The sequence below is a fragment of the Lissotriton vulgaris genome, chromosome 3_1 (assembly GCF_964263255.1).
Source record: "Lissotriton vulgaris chromosome 3_1, aLisVul1.2, whole genome shotgun sequence".
In the NCBI taxonomy this organism is placed as follows: domain Eukaryota; kingdom Metazoa; phylum Chordata; class Amphibia; order Caudata; family Salamandridae; genus Lissotriton; species Lissotriton vulgaris.
This window is the reverse complement of record NC_141689.1, coordinates 550,876,509-550,894,667: the sequence shown is the minus strand read 5'-3', so window position 1 is coordinate 550,894,667 and position 18,159 is coordinate 550,876,509. Positions and strand designations below refer to the sequence as shown.

At 47.1% G+C, this 18,159-nt stretch overlaps 1 protein-coding gene across 1 annotated transcript in view; it reads right to left on the bottom strand.

Annotated features, from left to right (window-relative positions):
- RAD17 (RAD17 checkpoint clamp loader component) overlaps positions 1-18,159 on the bottom strand; it is a 416,585-nt gene that overhangs the window by 325,573 nt on the left and 72,853 nt on the right. The window contains exon 5 of the mRNA XM_086960823.1: positions 6,895-7,051. Coding sequence (XP_086816949.1) covers positions 6,895-7,051 — 157 coding nt within the window. The remainder of the gene's footprint in view (positions 1-6,894; positions 7,052-18,159) is intronic.

Here is an 18,159-nt window from a genome sequence, read left to right as displayed (position 1 = left end):
AGCACTGGATATCGAGTATTAAAAAATAAAGTTTATTTAAATAAATCTTTGCATTCCAAAACTAAAATTTCCAAGTTTTTGACCTTTATGAGCGCCTTGGAGGAAGACCACTACTGCTCAGTTTGTATTTGGATGATTGTAGTCTGTGGCTCTGTGGGAGCTGGGGCAGGTATGAAGGAACCTATTCATCTTATTAAATATATTTTGGAACATGTTTTTAGTAAACTGTAGATGTGTTAACCACTCCACTGATAATTACACAGACCAACAGAAATAAATGTTACAAAGGAAGAAAATATCTCTGGACTCTACATAAGACGTTCCATAAAAAGGTGCATCATGCCAAATGAGGTCAGTAATAGCTCTGAACTCAGAGGTGGATACCACAACACCATAAGGAAATGGTTAGAAATACAAATTTCAACAAGGAGAATCACTTTCCCAAAATGCAAGTGCTGCTGCTTGTCTGTAAAGTAGCAACCTGGAACAAAACGTGGCCAGAGGAAAGAAAAGTATGGCTAACTCCATTGCCTTGTCATTGCCACTTGTTCCATTAGTTGATAGTGGAGTACCAGGGGTACTCAAGATCAGCATGGTCAACTTCCTGATCCTTGGAAGATTTAGGATGTGCCACTCTCCCAGCTTCCAGATGGAACCTGTTGTGTGATAAATCTTCAGACTCAAATGTCTGCAACTCATTCAGATTGATTGCACTGAGCTGGAAGTGCATTTTTAACTATAATTGTTGCGAATGCCGAGTCGTACAGCAGTCTGAGACAAAAGATCTGATTTTTGTCTTCTAAGATGAAACATTGTAAACTGGTACCAGGCAGCAGTGGCTTACTCACAGAGTGCTACTGGAGCAGACCTACACCAGCTCACATAAAAGGAGGAGGAGATTGGCACCCTTGTCTGCTGCACTCCTTCTGCAGTTTTGCCCCCCTTCCCCACCCCACCCCACTTTCACATGGCCAGAATGGGCTTGTGAGGCAATGGTGAAGCTATGCAGGTACTGAAAAAAGCAGATGTTTTACCAGACCAATGGTGAGAAAGTTCCACACCCTAAACACTGGAAGGAAATGAGTCAATGAATCTTCCACCAAGTTCACTGCCTCACATAAGCAGAACCTTCGAAAGGTCAATCAACGAGAAGAGGCAGAGTGATCTGGGAGGGACAGAGAACAAAGTAGCTATTTTTGCCTGCTCTCAATCCTTCTCGAGTTCTTTTTCCCAGGTTGTCCCCTGCGCCCATAGCCTGTCAACCTACAGCCAGTCCAATGCAGCATACCATGCTCTGGAAAGAAGTCAGACCATTTGAAGGCTTAAAAAGCTGAGATAGCTCTGCTGGTTACAGCTCTCAGTCTTCTGAAGAATGAGAACAGTGGGGTGCAGCATCTTCCTCATGCCATCCCCTGAATGAAAGGTTCCTAGAGTCATCCGATGCAGAACAAGATCCTCTACTGCCAAGTGAAAAGGGGGCATATAGCAATGAGGTGGAAAGAGATCCGGGAGCTGCGTAGAATCCATATAGCCACCTACATGACCTCCAGACGTTCAAGAATTTCCTGGTGGCCTACATGGGACACATTTCACATCTCTACAACAGTACAGCAGAATACTGGCCTGCTAGTTGCCTCTATTATTCCCGGCACTAACTTCCAACGGTTTCTCATCCCCCCCGGCTGATGGACTGCTATTTCCCCTTAGGGGCTATCAATGTACCTCGTGCTGTTAGACGGAGGGTGGGGGACAAACTAGCACATTGCTCATGTTACCAATGTAGAGCATGTGGGACATCACCATCCTAGGAAATACTGTTTGTCGACTTGCGTGGATGTGGGATAACTTTCTCTGTTGTGATCGGATGTTTGATATCGCATCACTGGTATGAATAAAACCGGCTGCTCCTTACCAAATTTTGTCATTATTGTACTATCTTCAGCATCTGCATGCTTCTATTGTTACCGTTTCTTTTTAGGTGGCACCTATAGCGGCAGCGCCCATGCGCTGCTCGCTTTCGAGGCATGAAGTATTACGTATGGAGTGGAAGCTCCATGAAAGCTAAGCCCAATCCCCCCACATCTTTTTCATTGGTGTGGGTCTTTGTCGTTCCTAAATGCGGCCTTCCAATTTGTTTTAGGCTTGTTAGTCCCTCCTTACGACGGCCATGTCTTCATTTGTATACTTTCATGGCTACTGGCCCCTTTACTGAGAGTCTGTGCCTTCTGTGCCTTCTCGCCCCATCGCCCCCTCCCCCTCCCCCCCTGCACTCCAATGTTCATGCCTTCTCTGCCGCCCTCAGTCCCGTTTGAAATGCAGTAGGTCTCGTGTAAATGCGAGTCCTGTTACTTTTGGTACCCTGCTTTCACTTTTCACTCCTGTCTCTCTTCACCTGTTTTTTTCAGCAGGTTTCCTCGCCCCAGGGCCCTCTACTTCTCCACCATCCTGACCTTTATCTGCGTTCCTAGGGTGTCTCTGAACATGTCCTGTTCTCTGCCTGTCTCTTTCACTCTGAGCGCTCTCGCCTCTTGACAGCTCGATTTCCCCTCCCCCACCTTACACACGGTGGTCCTCCCAGGAGACCACCTCTGGTATGTCCCCTCTCATTCACCCCTCCCTTCCAGTTTTCTTTTTTCTTGCGTATTTCTCACTTTTCTTTCCGTGAGATCTGTTTATTTATTTGCATTTCCACCCCCAGCCCACCCCCTGGCATTTTTCCTCTCTTACACACTCAGACACTGTCCCAGGTCTGTCAAAACAACTGGTTTTGGACTCAGCGCTTTTCTTCTCTGCTTGCATATCAACAAGGTGGTGTGAGGGTGTCTGCTGGTGGGGTGGGGGGTTAGGCTGGGGAAGGAGAGGTGTGTTTGTAACAACTTACAAAGCTATCAACTAATGCCAAACAACAACATGCCCCTCTGACCCCATGGTTGCGTGACAGTAAAAAAAAAAAAAAAGATAAGTTGAAAAACGCACTGTGAAACTGATGGATTGAAAAACCCCACAAATGGATTGAAAAACTCCACAAACGTGTGCCTTCCCCAGCGTTAATACTCCCTCCAGGTTTCTGTGGCAGACCAACTCCTTCAGTAAACTGCAAAACACAGAGCAGGCCAACTCCGATGAAGGGAGCAGCCTTGACTCTTGCGTCCTAGTGTTCTGTTATTGTTTTTAAGATTGACAATGGCGTGTCCAATATTTTTTTTCGTTAACTCTTGTATAAGTGATGGAGAGTTCTGCGCATGTGCCTTGCACTTCCTGTGTACTTGCCCTCGGCAGTGGTATGTTTCGTGTCTTACCCCACAGCACTATCCCTTTTAGAATGAGAGCGCCGATGGCTGCCCTCAGATGGCATTTTTTTTTGTGTCATAATTTTTAAGCTCCGTGGCATGTGCAGGAACTGGGTGGTGTTTCCCCGTGCCACCCTGCCAAGGTGCATCACTCGGGCGTTTGCTGCCAAGCATCGGACAAGTCGGGATATGGCATCAGGCGGGGGTTTATGGGAGCTGGAGGCGGATAGTGCCCGTCGCTCTACTGATGGCATATACCGAGCCAGGGCTCCGTGTCGCCAGTAACCCGTACCCTACCTACATCTGGACCCTTGGCTCTACATTAGTACAGGTAACGTGGGTCTGTCACTCCTCGGGTCACTCACAGGCAGGCCCGGCAGACCCCGAAGCTGGCCCTTGCTCTGTGCATAGCAGGGTGGGTGCGGGGAGTGGGTCTGGCAGCTACCGGGCGGACGGTCTGGTCTCAGTACTGGAGTAGTACTGGAGTGAACTACGAAGGAAGGAACAGCCCTAAAGGTGGGTTGCAGTTAGTTACAGGACCCAATGCACGAGGTACAGTGGGTTCACGACACACTGCACTAGGGGGCACAGTGGGGTACAGGATACACTACAGAAGGGGTACAGTGTGTTACAGGATACACTGCAGCAGGGACTACAGTGCATTACAGGATACACTACAGCAAGGGGTACAGTGGGTTGCAGGATACACTGCAGCAGGGAGTACATTGCGTTACAGGATACACTACAGCAAGGGGTAGAGTGGGTTACAAGATACACTGCAGCAGGGGGTACAGTGGGTTACTGGACACACTGAAGTAGGGGGTACAGTGGGTTACAAGGAACACTGCACAAGGTACTGTGGGTTACAGGATACACTACAGCATGGGGTACAGTGGGTTACAGGATATACTACAGCAGGGGTTGCAGTGGGTTACAAGATACACTGCAGAAGGGGGTACATACCTGGCGTATCACACAGTTTGGTGCCTACTTTCCCCCCATGTTAAAGAACAATAGATGTTTCAGCATCCAGGCTAATGTGCTGCATAGCTAAATACAAATAAGATCCCAACGGCGAGACCGATTGCATTACAAATGCTTGTTTTGAGAGCAATGTATTGCATTGAAAATTAATAAAACTGGATAAAAAAAAAAAGTGAGAAGGGGGCACTGGTCAGGAGAAGCAAATGCCTGGGTGTGTCTCAAACTGTGTTCACCTTCAAAACCGGGGCTCGGGTATGCAGAGGGGGCGCTTAGGAGCCAGTGGTTATATGGATATTCATGCTATGTTGTGGTCCGTGCTTACTGTAGTCATTTAGCTATCTCGCCTATTCGGGCATTCTTGTCAATATTTTCACCACTGCTAGTGTATTGACTGTTTCCTATAATGCATGATGAGTACTGTTTCTTTAGTCCATACCGCCCTTTTAAACCTCAGTCACTTGTTTGCATAGTGCTGTTTTCTACAAAGCATGATGAGTACTGTTTGTAGTCAATTATATCTCTTTTTCAACACCATGACTTATTCATTGGTTCAGTGGTTTTTCTCCCCTTTTTTTCCCTTGATTATGTCTCCTTCAGGTTTGAGCCAGAGTACACGAATAAGACATGTCTCTAACATACCTCTTCACACTCAATGAAGGCACGGTAGGAATATAGGGTGCCTTTTCCCTGATTCCTCCCTCCCTATGTCACGACTCACTGTACTGATGAAGCGCTCCGGGATCCATTAGGGACCCATTAGCAGCGCAAAACATGTCGACCTCTCACTTTTAACACCACAACAACACTGTCACACGTGTTGAGAGAAGTGGGAATCTATTTGTTTTTTTTCCCCTCTCTATCAGCATAAAGTGCATCTCCATCCCGTCCAGATTTTAGTTCAACTCTGAGGACCCTTTAATAAACACATTAGGGTACCAACGGGTTATTTTATCTTCACTCACACTCACCACTTGGCTTACACACCCACATGCACAATTGCGGCAACTCCTAAAAGAGCTCCATCAGAGTGGCCTCTTAGAGGGCCCGAGAGGGACTGCAGCGCCACCCCCACGAGGAACAGTGCCTAATGATGAAGCTTTACACTCACAAGGGTGTGTGAGGGCACAACACATACAGGAGTACCACTCCCCATTCAGACACACTCTTTCCTTGTCTTTGGAGACACCCTATCCTCACTTGCAACCATAACAGGATGCCGGCCTCTCACCTTCTCGTAGGAACTGGTACCATCTTTAGCATTTTACTGTATTGACTATCCCAGTCATATGCCTGGCCTAACACGTTTGGAAATCCAGGTCATACCATGGATACCCCTTGCAGCTGGAATCTGCCCAAGCGTGTAGTGGTACTTGAGACGGCCTGATGGAAATAACAAAATGATGTTCGGGGCCCAAACAAGCAAATACTAAAAATTAAACACAGGTATTTCATGTTTTTTTTTCTTTTTCAAAGATGACAAAGTTTTATTTTGGGTTATATAAGCTTATTCTAAAATGAAAATATGCATTGTTTGGGGCAACTTTTAGGCTGAGGTTTGAGTCAAAGGGTTTAATTTTTGCTATGTTGGGAATGCTTAGTGCTGATCTTGTTTCCTTGTTGTTTGGCATGTATCTAGGCATTACATCATCTACAATGATGAAGATTTTTTCTATCACTACTACTGCTGTCTGAAGCATAAACATGCAAGTCTGTTTTATTCCTAATGTTTTCCGATCTGTAAGGTCTCGGGAATAAAAACAGCAGCTCTGTTCTATGAATTTTTAGGATTGGTCTAGTTCGGCTGCCCAGAACCGGTGAATGTTAGATTTAGTATTTCCAATATGCTCCTTCCAAATTGATTTTCAGTGATAAACATTTCTCTCAAATCGCCTTGTTAGGTGAAAAAATAGAATGTATACTTAAATATATATATAAATACATTTTGAAAGATGTTGGGCCATGTGAAATTGTACATTTAGATGTTCTAACTGTCTGTGATACTTATGCGTATACAACCAGTTGTAGTGACACTGGCTGAAATGAGCATTGTGTTTTGCCCCAATGTGTTTAAAGATTTCTTGTGCGGGTGAAATCCCCGACTTGGCTTGCATTTCATAAAAGTATTTGAATATTTTATTTTTGCCCTTTGAGAACTGAGCATCAAAATTCACAACTTGGCCCTATTTTTTGTAATGTATTTTTAGGGGCAAAGCCCCATTCCAAAACTACCAACACGGAACTGTCTTTCTTTGCCTTGCTTCCTGAGTGCATTTCTGGCAGGTATTTACGCCCATCTGCGTTCACCAGTCACCACTGGTGCCCGGATATTACTTTGGCCAAATGTTAATAAGGATAATTTGTTTCTGCTTTCAGACCATCACATGGGTGTCAATATGTGACGGGTATGATGACCATTTGACAGTTTTGAGTGTAGAGGATGTTTTCCTAGTCCGAACTCGACTGAAACCACCAAAGGGATTATAAACAGCGCATCAAAAAATTCCCATTTTAATAGAACTGTAGAGCCAGGCAGCTAAGGAACTGCAACGCTCCAACTCTTAACTTACACGGAATCAAGTAATTCATTTGTCCAGAAGAAGTGAAAATAGGAACAACTTACCTCGCTCGTAAACTTCATTATATTCATCTTTTTTATATTCAGTTGTGACTGGATTGGTCCATTCTTGCACCTGGATCCCAAGGTCCTTTGTCAACACACTCATTGTTGCAGTCTTTCCACAACCAGGGGGACCAGTCAGTAACAAAACAGAACCACCCTGCAGCAAAAGAATGACTGTTAATAAAGTGCATGCAAAGATAAGATGTTATAACACGCATTGATAATGTATTATATAGCAAGTCCCACCTCTTGACAGGTGATAGTTCCTAAATAGTGATCATGTGGCATGTGGTCCCTATTCCTGGGCAATCAGAGGCTCTGGACAAACCATGTAACAGTAAGATTATTATCTCTGCACTCCAGGGACTACAGAGAACTACAATGAACAAATACAAGCAAAAAAATGGTTACTCTTTGAGGGTTGTGTAGCTTTGGGGAACTCAGATATGGTTAACACCTGAATAAATGGGAATACAATGTTATATCTATTTAACACTACAAGACCTTTATTTTTATAACGGCAAAGCAACAAGTAAAACCTTATGGTTTGCAGACAAAGATATCGATGTCACATACCTATCTCCTACAAACTTTACACAAGACAGTTCTGTCTGCTTATGCTGTCCTAAGAGTGTAGAGGCCACGTTGTATGCAGCCCACCTGGTGACTCAGTTCACAGAGCATTACATGCACTGTTGCTGGCCTTGCGCAGGCCGCAGCAGCTGACTTGGTGATAAAGAGAATGGTCATGCCAGATTTTAGATTTCAAATGGAGGATGATGAGACAAGGAGCGATTATGTAGATACTTGGGGCCATGCCAGGAGTTAAGTCGGTAGGGGGCAATGTTCAAGGGTCCTCACAAAATAGACATTCCCACAATGGCTTTTGCACAGCCACATGGGAAGAAGAGCTTATCAGGCAACCTGGATCTAAAGGAGAGGTTCGGCCCAGAGGTTTCTTGAAGTGTTCCCTGAGCAGTCATTGCCTTATCGGGGAACAAAGGTACAGGACAGAGGGACTCTTTTTTGGAGGTATAGTGGAGGTACATGCACAGAAGAAATCTATGTCTCTGCAGCTCATAACAATCATACTTGGCAGGGCACTTCAGTCTTGGCACAAGCTCCTAACATACAGGAGTGAGGACGTTGGGATGGAAGAAACTCTAAATTTTGTTTTAACGGCTGATGCATTAGACTTTTCAACAATGCTAGTAGCTATACCTGGATCTCGGGGAGGGGAGAAAAACAGTTAATTGAAATTGTTACAATCCTTCCAATGTACACGTGCATACAACTTCAAAGAAGCCAAACGCGAACACAATCTATTCTCTGGTATCAACGTATATCCAATATTGAGGGAGCTGCTGAGTCAAACTCGAGTGCATGTTTCTTTGTGCATTTGATTGTAATGCAATTTTCCTTATAACTACAAGTGTCTTGGTGTCTTTGAATGTATGACAAAGAGAATCCCATAACTTCTAGTGTAGACTGCGGATTCTCTCCAAATGGGCCAATCAGATGATGTTGCTGGGACAGCAATTCTTCTAACTTGAGTTGAACTCATGATACGGGATGGGCACAGATCTCATCCCTTTCCTTCATTGGTGGGCAATGTGCCAGGCCAGAGGCCTTCCTTTAAAAGTGCTATCTTCTATAAAGTCACAGGCTGGTCAACTAGAACTTGTTCACACTAGTTTATATTGTAGCGTTTATGGATGCATACCTCAAAACACTAGACGCTGAACTACGAAGGTAAAAGGGTTGACTGGACAGCATCTGTAACAAATATAGCGAAATGGTCAGAACATAAATCTCGTTGGACAAGAGCTGTTTTCATATGCCATCCTTCATGAAAACAAACACTGGAACCCTAGAAAGAAGAACTCCCATTCTTTATCTACACTTATAAATGTTACCTACATTCATAATATTTTAGGGGGAAAGCAAGGGGTCCTATTTTTGAACACTGAATGGATTTACATAGGGAGAGCCAATAGGCAGGCTCACAAGGGGTTTATGTAAAATGATCTATGCCCCTGGACTAGTATCAACACATCCACCAATACCAGTGTCTTCATTGGATGGTTAATGGAGGGTTGTAATCATCCCTCCTAACTCCATACACAAAGCTGCCTATTGGCAGAGAGAGATGCCACTGCCCACTATGAAGCCAAAGCTGTGGCTTGCAACTGTTGTCAGTCTAAAAAATCATCCCTTCATAATGACACATCATCATCATACCTGCTGGGAAAGGAGGAGCTAGTAGGAAATCATACATTTTCTATAGGCAGTAAGTGGAAAAATAAACATATGAAATGGGTGACAGATGGGAGTGAAAGGGAAGGGGTATGCTTGATTTATACCTTCCCTTACGAATTCTAGCACTTTGCTGGAGGACAGTAGTAAAAATGTGAAGAAACTCTCTGGGGTTTCAAGACATATGTTTACTTGGCCAGGAAAAAATGCCAGGACGAGCACAATGATGAGCAGGCAGGGTAGACAGGTTTGAGCCATGGAAAACACAGTTTCCTATGTAGGTGACAACTGCTCCATTTGGTTGGATGATTTCACAATTCACTGCCAGAGTACATTAAGCAAACCACTTGTGATAGGTGATTACAATGATTGGGTAGCTCAAAGTCAGAAAAGATACTACTTACTGGTATGGGGTTCCGAAAACGTATTCAAGGTGTCTCAAGCCCCACAGTGCAAACCAGACATGGACATGATTTAATTTTTAGTTTTCAAAATATTTGAATAGTTCAGAAGCCTACAAAGGTTTCCTGAATGGATCATTTTGTATGCCATTCTCAATGTTGGCTGAACGTACGCAGGATCTCATCATGGATGAGGGTTCACATAAAAGTGTTAACAAGAAAAGGAATAAAATTATCCAAGATAACCTAAGTACTACTTTAAGTAATGCTTTAAAATTGTTGGGGAATAGAGAAGTGGGTACCGAGAACAATCAAAATACAGTCTATTTACTACTGCCTTGAATTAGATTGCGCCTTTACAAGCGAATTCCTGTAAATTGAAGCAAATTAAATAGTAGTGAAGTCTCCTCTGAAGCAAAAGAGGGAAAAATAAATTTGGCACAAATAAATATAGTCCACAAGACAAAAGAAGATATTACTAAAATAAAGACCCTTATGGCAGATAATATTTGAAAATACGTTTTTAAATCTCTTTGCTCTAATGCAAACCTGAGAGGCCATGCTAATGAGATGGTACTTCTCTAGCTTTAATGAATACTCATCCATTTTACACAATAAAGCTAAGAATAGTTTGAGGCATGTCACACTGTTGATAAAGAGGAAGTATAAAATGAGGGTTTTGTTTCTAGTGTAAGGTTTGATCACGTTCACCCTTTTTCTACCACTGATTAATAAATGTATTGTTTAGGCGTAATCTATCAGGTTTACCACTGAACATTTGCCCAGCAAGATTAATCTTTGCCATTAAAAAAATGTATTGCTATGTCTCTCACTGATATATTGAGTTCCTGAGCAGTTTTAGTCAGTAATTGTCTGATCTATCCTAAAAAAACAAAAAACACCGTAGTTAGACTACACTTTTTTAATTCTTTAAGTTGACAAGCAAATTGAGAAAATCCCTCTTACATCATAGCTCCTATATTAAGTAGAACGAGCACCAAGACAATGGTTACATGTGCTGTAGATGCTTAAAGGACAATAGTGGATGGAGTGATGAAGAGCTCCAAGTACATTCCCTGGAGCATGAAATCATTGACCTGGAGATAGAGGCAGCAACTGACAACTCCCGAGAGATAAGGCATAAGCTGGCCCTAAAGAAACGCAACTTGCGTGCACTGGCAGATGGGGTAGCATGGGCGTATGCCTTGGCCACTCAACACAGGCTGTACGACGTAGGAGATAAAGCATCAAAGCTCCTAGCATGGCTGGAAAGGCGAGATCGGGAACGTTCCTGGGTGACATGTGTGTTTGAAGGGACGGGGCAACTACAGACAGCTAACAAAGACATAGCGGAAGCCTTTGTGGCGCACTTTGAGGCAGTTTACAAACTAGTCAGCACAAGGACTGAGGGCGACTGTAAGGAATTCCTCCGAGATTGTTTACTTTGAGCGCTCTCCGATGAGTCACGTGACGCATTGGAGGCAGATCTCATGAAGGAGGAACTGGGAGTAGCACTTGACGACCTCAAATCTGGGAAGGGGGCCGGTCCCAATGGCCTTTCTGTGGAGAACTATAAAAATCAGTACTCCATAATACTTCCCCCGCTACTAGACATGCTGACAGAGGCCTGACCAGTGCGCGGCCACGATAGCGGTAGTGCATAAGGCAGGGAAACCGCCAGATCAGAGCGCCTCATACCTTACTATCTCCCTGATCAATATGGAGGCGAAAGTGCTTGCTAAGACACTGGCTAACAGATTGATACCGGTTCTCTCGGAGGTCATACACCCAGACCAATCAGAAGTCATGCCCCATAGAAGCACTCGCCACAATCTACGCAGGCTCTATGGAGTGCTCCACCTCAGAAATAATCCGGAGGCCCAACAGACAGCAGTGATGTCATTGGACGCCACAATGGCGTTTGACAGTATAGTGTGGCCATACTTATTTATGGTACTACGTAAACTGGGCTTTGGTCCAAATTTCCATAGATGGGTTTGACTATTGTATGCAAGTCCAAGGGCCCTGGTGCGAGTCAACGGGGTACTATCCAGGTCCTTCCGGTTAGAGAGAGGTACACGGCAGGGCTGCCCTCTATCCCCGCTGCTCTTTGCCCTGGCTCTGGAGCCACTAACCCACTGGGTCCGAAGGGATCCAGAGATCTGGGGCATAGGTGTGCCGGTGGGGGTGGGAGGAGCACATCTCGCTCTATGTGGATGATATTCTTCTATACCTAGCTAGGCCCTACTACTCCATGGCACGGGTACTCCATATCTTTGAGCTTTTTGGCAGCTACTCGGGCTACAAAATCAACTGGGCAAAATCGGTCGTGTTCCCACTCTCGGGCCCCCCTCCAAGGATGCCAACCAACTGTGCAGCCCCGGTAGCAACGGAAGGGTTTAAATATTTGGGCATATACATCGTCAGAGACCCTGCAGTATTTGTACAGAGAAACCTAGACCCCCAGATGGAGCGCCTAAGTGCTGATGTTGCTCACTGGCATTTCCTCCCGTTGTCATTATTCAAAATGATGGCCCTACCTCACCTTCTTTATGTCTTACAGAATACCCAGTATCGAGTCCCCCCAACCATTTAAAAAAAAATATCCTCCGTAGGGGCGGAGCTAGCCAGCGTCGGAGATGGCTGCCTGAACCGCTCGCTCCTCCGCCCAAGACAAAATCCGCATATTTATCCTAAGGGAGACAGTGCCCCAATGAGAAAATAAAGCCCCCCAGCAGACCCCCGAAGTGAGGGGCACATACTAGCCTGATCTCGACCGTCTCCGATCCTGGGAAGCGTTGTTGCTGGAGCATATCGGCAAGCTGTGTCTGGAGCGGAGGCGCAGCCTACCAGGGAGCCGCGCGAGAGACCTGCCTGATCTAGAAGACCCATGGACGGGGTGAGTGACCCTGAAGATCGCTGCTGCAGGACACAGGTTCCCTTCCGCGCTACGATCAGTTGCGCGGAGTCCGGAACGGCGCCGAGCAACAGGCGGTGTGTGGGGGAGTGCGACGCCCGACCTCTGGGCCTCACAGAGCTATAGACGAATCACTCGAGGGCCCGGCTCCACCTGCGCTGTTAGGCCTCTTCTCTTGCTGAGGCCCGGCGCTGACTGAGGAAGCGCCCGCTGCTGCAGGCCCTCATATACCGGGGTAAAGAGACACCAGGAGGAGGACGCTCCAGAAGGAAGCAGCAAATACCGGGACCCTACGAGCTGCAACTGCTTCCCCAGCCGCAGCAGCATGATGCGACCAGGCAACGCGGCCTGAGGGGATTGTTAGAAGAGTATACAGAGATCGCCCTGGGTCCGGATCCTCTGATTTACTCCACCCACTCTGTCACAAGTGCAGGTTTCGAAGAGCTGCTGTGCGTGTACTGCTTGTGCATAGCGACACTGGGAACTGGCTCATGGTTACGCTTCCTTCACGGTGCCATTTTGAGGAGCGGATCGTGCACCCATGTGGAAAGACGGGACCCCTCATTCGAGTTACAGTGCTCTGCTGGCAGTTTCACATTTGCTCCCTATGTGCTACACGAACACTTTCTTGATAGCCACTGCTGGTGCTTACCCTGTGGCCTGAGTGCGCTTGGTGTAAGGAGGGCTGCAGAGAACCCGCTTCACAGATAGATTGGCGCCTGGGGGTGGACAAGAACATCGCCAGGAGTGAAGTCGAGGACTACACTGAGGTCCTGGATATTTTGGACCTGAATAGATAATATCTCTCACAGGCAATACAGCTGGGCACGGTAACTTCGAGATAAGCTAAGTAGTTCGAGGGCTGCAGCAGGTGGTGCACTTGGGGGAGCCACTATGTGCTGTCCCGACAGAAAGCAACCCAAGTTATCTTTTGACTCCAGCAAAAAGCCCAAAAACACTGATACCCCAGCTCGCGAAGAGGACGCCGGACAGGAAAAATCGACAGGGGATGACGGTCCCGAGACAGACCTACGACATATCCTGGTCGCCATGGAAAACAATTTAGAAGGTGGCATTGCATCTCTGGGAACTAAAATGGATGCCCCAACGTATCGCATGGACCGCATGGCGGAGCGGCTCGACAAACACGCCGAGCGCCTGGACATGTCAGAGCGACGAGGTGGAGGAGGCACAAACCACTCTGGACAAGGAGCACAAACAGCTCGGAAAAGTGATCCAAATTCTCCAGGACAAGGCCGAGGATTTGGAAGCGAGGTCACAATATGCGTATGCGTATCACTGGCCTGCCGGAGAGCCTGCCGGAGAGCACTCCGACGGGCAATATGCAGCTCTTTGTGGAAGCCCTCCTAAAGAAAGTGTTGGGCGACAATGTTTTCTCCGGGATGTTCGTGGTGGAGAGAGCTCATCGAACGCTGGGCCCGAGGCCTAAGCCGGAAGCCCCCCCTCGCCCTATTGTGGCCAAACTTTTGAATTATAGCTAGCCAGAGAGAAACAACCTTTGCAATACGAGGGGAGCACGATTTCTCTGTTTCCGGATTTCACGGCCAGAGTACAGGAGGCACGTCGTCAATTTGTCCCAATGAAGCGTCAATTGAGAGAGCTCAGGGTCGACTACGCAATGCTTTATCCAGCCAAGCTGCGGATCAACAGACAGGGAAGATCCACCATTTTCACGGATCCAAAAGCGCTCCAGAAAGCCATGAAAGACTGGCGGAGAGACCGGCAGCGCCCGGCGGACGATGAACTATCGGAAGAGGCCTCGGGTGGGCCCATGGATGAGCAAGACTGACTCTGCGGCCAGCTGTCACTTACGCTGCACGGCTGCAGTTTAAGTAGTTTGTGGAGTTCTACATATAATTTTGGATATTGCCTCTACGCAGCGGGACAGTGAATTGGAGGCACTAATATCTAATTGTGGGTTGCAGTGACGACGCAGGGTAACAGTGAGTCATGAGAGAAATGGGGGAAAGGGTGGTTCTTTTTTGAATTATGGGGTGAGTAAATGAGATTTGACGTGTCCCCTGCATGCCTATTATCGTATTAAATACAGGCTAAATGTGACCTCACTGCTGATAGGAAGTGGGTTGTTAGTGACACACCGTGATGACAACTGATAGATTTACAAAATATAGGCAGTAAAAGGGGCTGAAGTGTAAGCTGTGACAATCAAGGCGAACGGATGGAGCCCCTAATGGCCACTAGACACGTACTGGACATTATAGGGGACTAAGACCGTCACCTAATATCGTCTTGGTCTGGGCGGGACGGGGCGGAGATTATTACTCTTTTTACACCGTCTGTTATTGTGAACTAATTGAGAGCAGGCTACCTACGCCCATAAGTGTGTACCACTTCCCCTGCCTGCCTTCCTTGCTGAGGGCACTTTTCTTTCTTGTTTTGAGTGTTTGTATTTGATTTTGGGTTTGGGATGAGACTGGCGGGATGTGGGAAGGTGGGGAGGCGATGCAGTTCTTTGGGTATGGGGGGAGGGACTGGAGTGGCGGTGGCTTGGGGCACGGCCATGTTGGGGTTGGGCATACGTGGGTGGGGGGAAGGGCAATGCATAACTTTTTCTTGTTGTTGTTTATGCATATTTGTTGAGAATGTACCAGGGCCTTTTTTTGGCAGAGACGTTGACAGAGGTGTGCACTGCTTACAGACTGACAGGAATGCGCCTGATGTGTTACACTGACATCGCTCCCAACTATGGCCCGACACTCGCTAGTTGACGATGCATCCCCTCCGTGCCCCCCATTACCTGTCATAACACAACATCAGCAGGACAATGACACTCTCACATTGTTGACCTGGAACGTTAGAGGTCTAAATGATCACAGGAAGGTCCGGAAGGTACTACAATACCTTTTGAGGCATACGATTGACGTTGCACTATTGCAAGAGACCCATTTGAGATCAGACAGTCCGGCACTACACTACAGAGGGCTACGTGGTCGCGTACATGCTGCTGGCTTCACCTCCAGTGCTAGGGGGGTGCTGACTTGGGTGAATCTTAAGTCTCCTTTGACGCTTCAACCGATTGATACAGATCCTGAGGGACGCTATGTGATCACAAAATGTACGGGTAAAGGTATGACGTTCCACGTGATCAACACATATGGTCTCAACTTTGACTGCCCCTCGTTTTATGTGACACTTGATAGTAAAATTTGAGATTTAGGAGAGGGACAGGTCCTGTGGGGCGGAGATCTAAATTTGACGCGCCACCCGGCCCTGGACCGATCAGATGGACCTAGCAGACGCCCATCGGCCTCAGCTCGCGTCCTGGACGCAGAGATGACCCGGCTGGGATTACAGGATGTTTGGAGGACAAAACACCCGTCACAAGGGGGATACACACACTACTCATCACAATATGACATTCACACCCGCATTGATTATTGGCTCCTCTCTGCGCACCTCCTTTCCAGGGAACAGGCGTGTGTGACACTGCCGCGTACTTACTCGGACCACTCCCCGGTGCCAATTACCCTCCGCCCCCCAGCGCGTCGTCCCCCTCCCTTCTCATGGCGACTGCCCCATATGCGTTGCTTGATGATGCTTTTCGCGACGAGTTGTCTACTGCCATTGACGACTTTTTTTAGCAGAAATGAGGGCACGGTGGACTCCTTCCTTACGGTGTGGGAGACCTTTAACACCTTGGCTGCGGAGCATATTCCCCTCCTGTGCTGAAAATGCTTGAAGGTCAGCTCGTCATGCGCACACGAGCACCGTGCCTCATGACGAGCTGAGCTCGTCATGAGCATGGAAAGGGTTAAAGCATACATGCGCAGTGTCATCATCTCTAAACATGCCGGTGTCCTGAAATCCATCCGAGATCGCCTGTTGCTTTTAGAGAAACGGCTGCGGGACATAGAAACGCGTTGTTTTCGGGATCCCAGCGCAGACCTGACACAAGAGCTAGCACAAACGATTTGTGAATACCACGATGAGGCTGACGCGGAGATAAAGCATCTTGGGAAATACGCTATTGCCAGGTCGTATGGCGGTCTTGGCCAAGATGGCTAAACAACGTAGGCAAAATGTAGCAATGCACGCTCTGAGCTCTCTGATCACTGGGGAGGAGCTGGACGATACCCAGGTAGCGGCAAGTTTTTGTGAGTATTATGCTGCACTATACGCCTCTAGAGGGTTGACATCAGAGGAACACATCATGGACTATCTAACACACATACAGTTACCTTGGCTCACTGACTCTCACTGTCAGTTCCTGGCGCGTCCGTTTGAAAGGGAAGAGGTTGTCTGGGCGTTGCCGTCTATGAAGGCGGGCAGTGCTCCAGGTGGTGATGGTTTTCCGGCCTCTTTTTATAGGATGTTTTCCGAACTACTGATCCCTAAACAATTGCGGCTGATTGAGTAAATTGCAGAGGGTGGACAGATGCCCCTCGACCATGCGGGAAGCAGTCATCATAGCGCTCTTAAAGCCTGGTAAGCCCCCGGAGGATTGTGCCTCCTACCGCCCACTATCTCTCATCAACGTAGATGCGAAGATTTTCATTGCCAACCGCATTAGCCACTCTTGTGGTCCCCGAACAAGCGGAATTTGTACCCTGCCGTACTTTGACCTATAATTTGCGCACAGTGTTCGCAGCATTCCAGCACACACGGCAGGAAGTACCGGCTGTAGCAGTCTTCCTGGATATGGAGAAGGCGTTTGACTCTGTCGAATTGCCATTTCTCAGAGCGGTGTTACAACGCATGGAAGTGGGGAAGCTTTTCATACAACTGCTTAACACGCTATATACATCCCCAACAGCACGTGTACGTATAGGCTCATTTACGACGGAACCCTTCAATATAGGAAGCGGCACCAGACAAGGATGCCCCCTATTACCCCTCCTATACGCACTGGTTGCGGAACCCCTAGCTTGCGCTTTACGAGAGTACCATGGGCATTGCGGTATCCGTTTTCCTAGGTACAATCTGATAGTGTCCACGTACGCGGATGACACCCTACTCTAAGTGCGAGACCCGGAGACTAATCACTCGAGAGTGTTGAGGGAAGTGGTCCTGTTTGGATCACTATCTGGGATCCACGTGAACTGGAACAAAACAGTGATGTTCCCACTCACCCCTGCTACAAAGAGAGTAGAATCGGATTACCCTATACAATGGACTACTGAATTGGTCAGATATCTGGGCGTACAGCTTCACACGGATGCGGAGGTGGTTCTAAGAGAAAATTATGGTGTGGCCGTCTCCAAACTGGAAGACGATATAGACAAATGGATCGTCCTTCCTCTTTCATTAATGGGCCGCATATCACTACTGAAGATGATCGTACTCCCCCGTTTCCTGTTTCTTTTTAGCAATATCCCAATGGTGCTGTCCAATAAGTTTTTTAAACAATTACACACTTTGATGTTGTGGCTGGTTTGGGCTGGCAAGCAGCCCAGAGTGGCATGGGATATTCTTATACGCCCATATGAGGACGGTGGCCTGCAAGCCCCGGACTTGGAATTATATTATTGTGCAGCACAAAGGCGCCCATGCGTACGGCTAGATGCACGGCCCTGCTAATGCTCCCCACATACTTATTGAAGGTATAATGGCTGATCCGACTCCGTTACCGGCACTCATGGCTCGACCCTGAGATAGACGAACGGGCTTATTAGACTCGCCTAACGCTGTTACGCATGCCTGGCACCATGT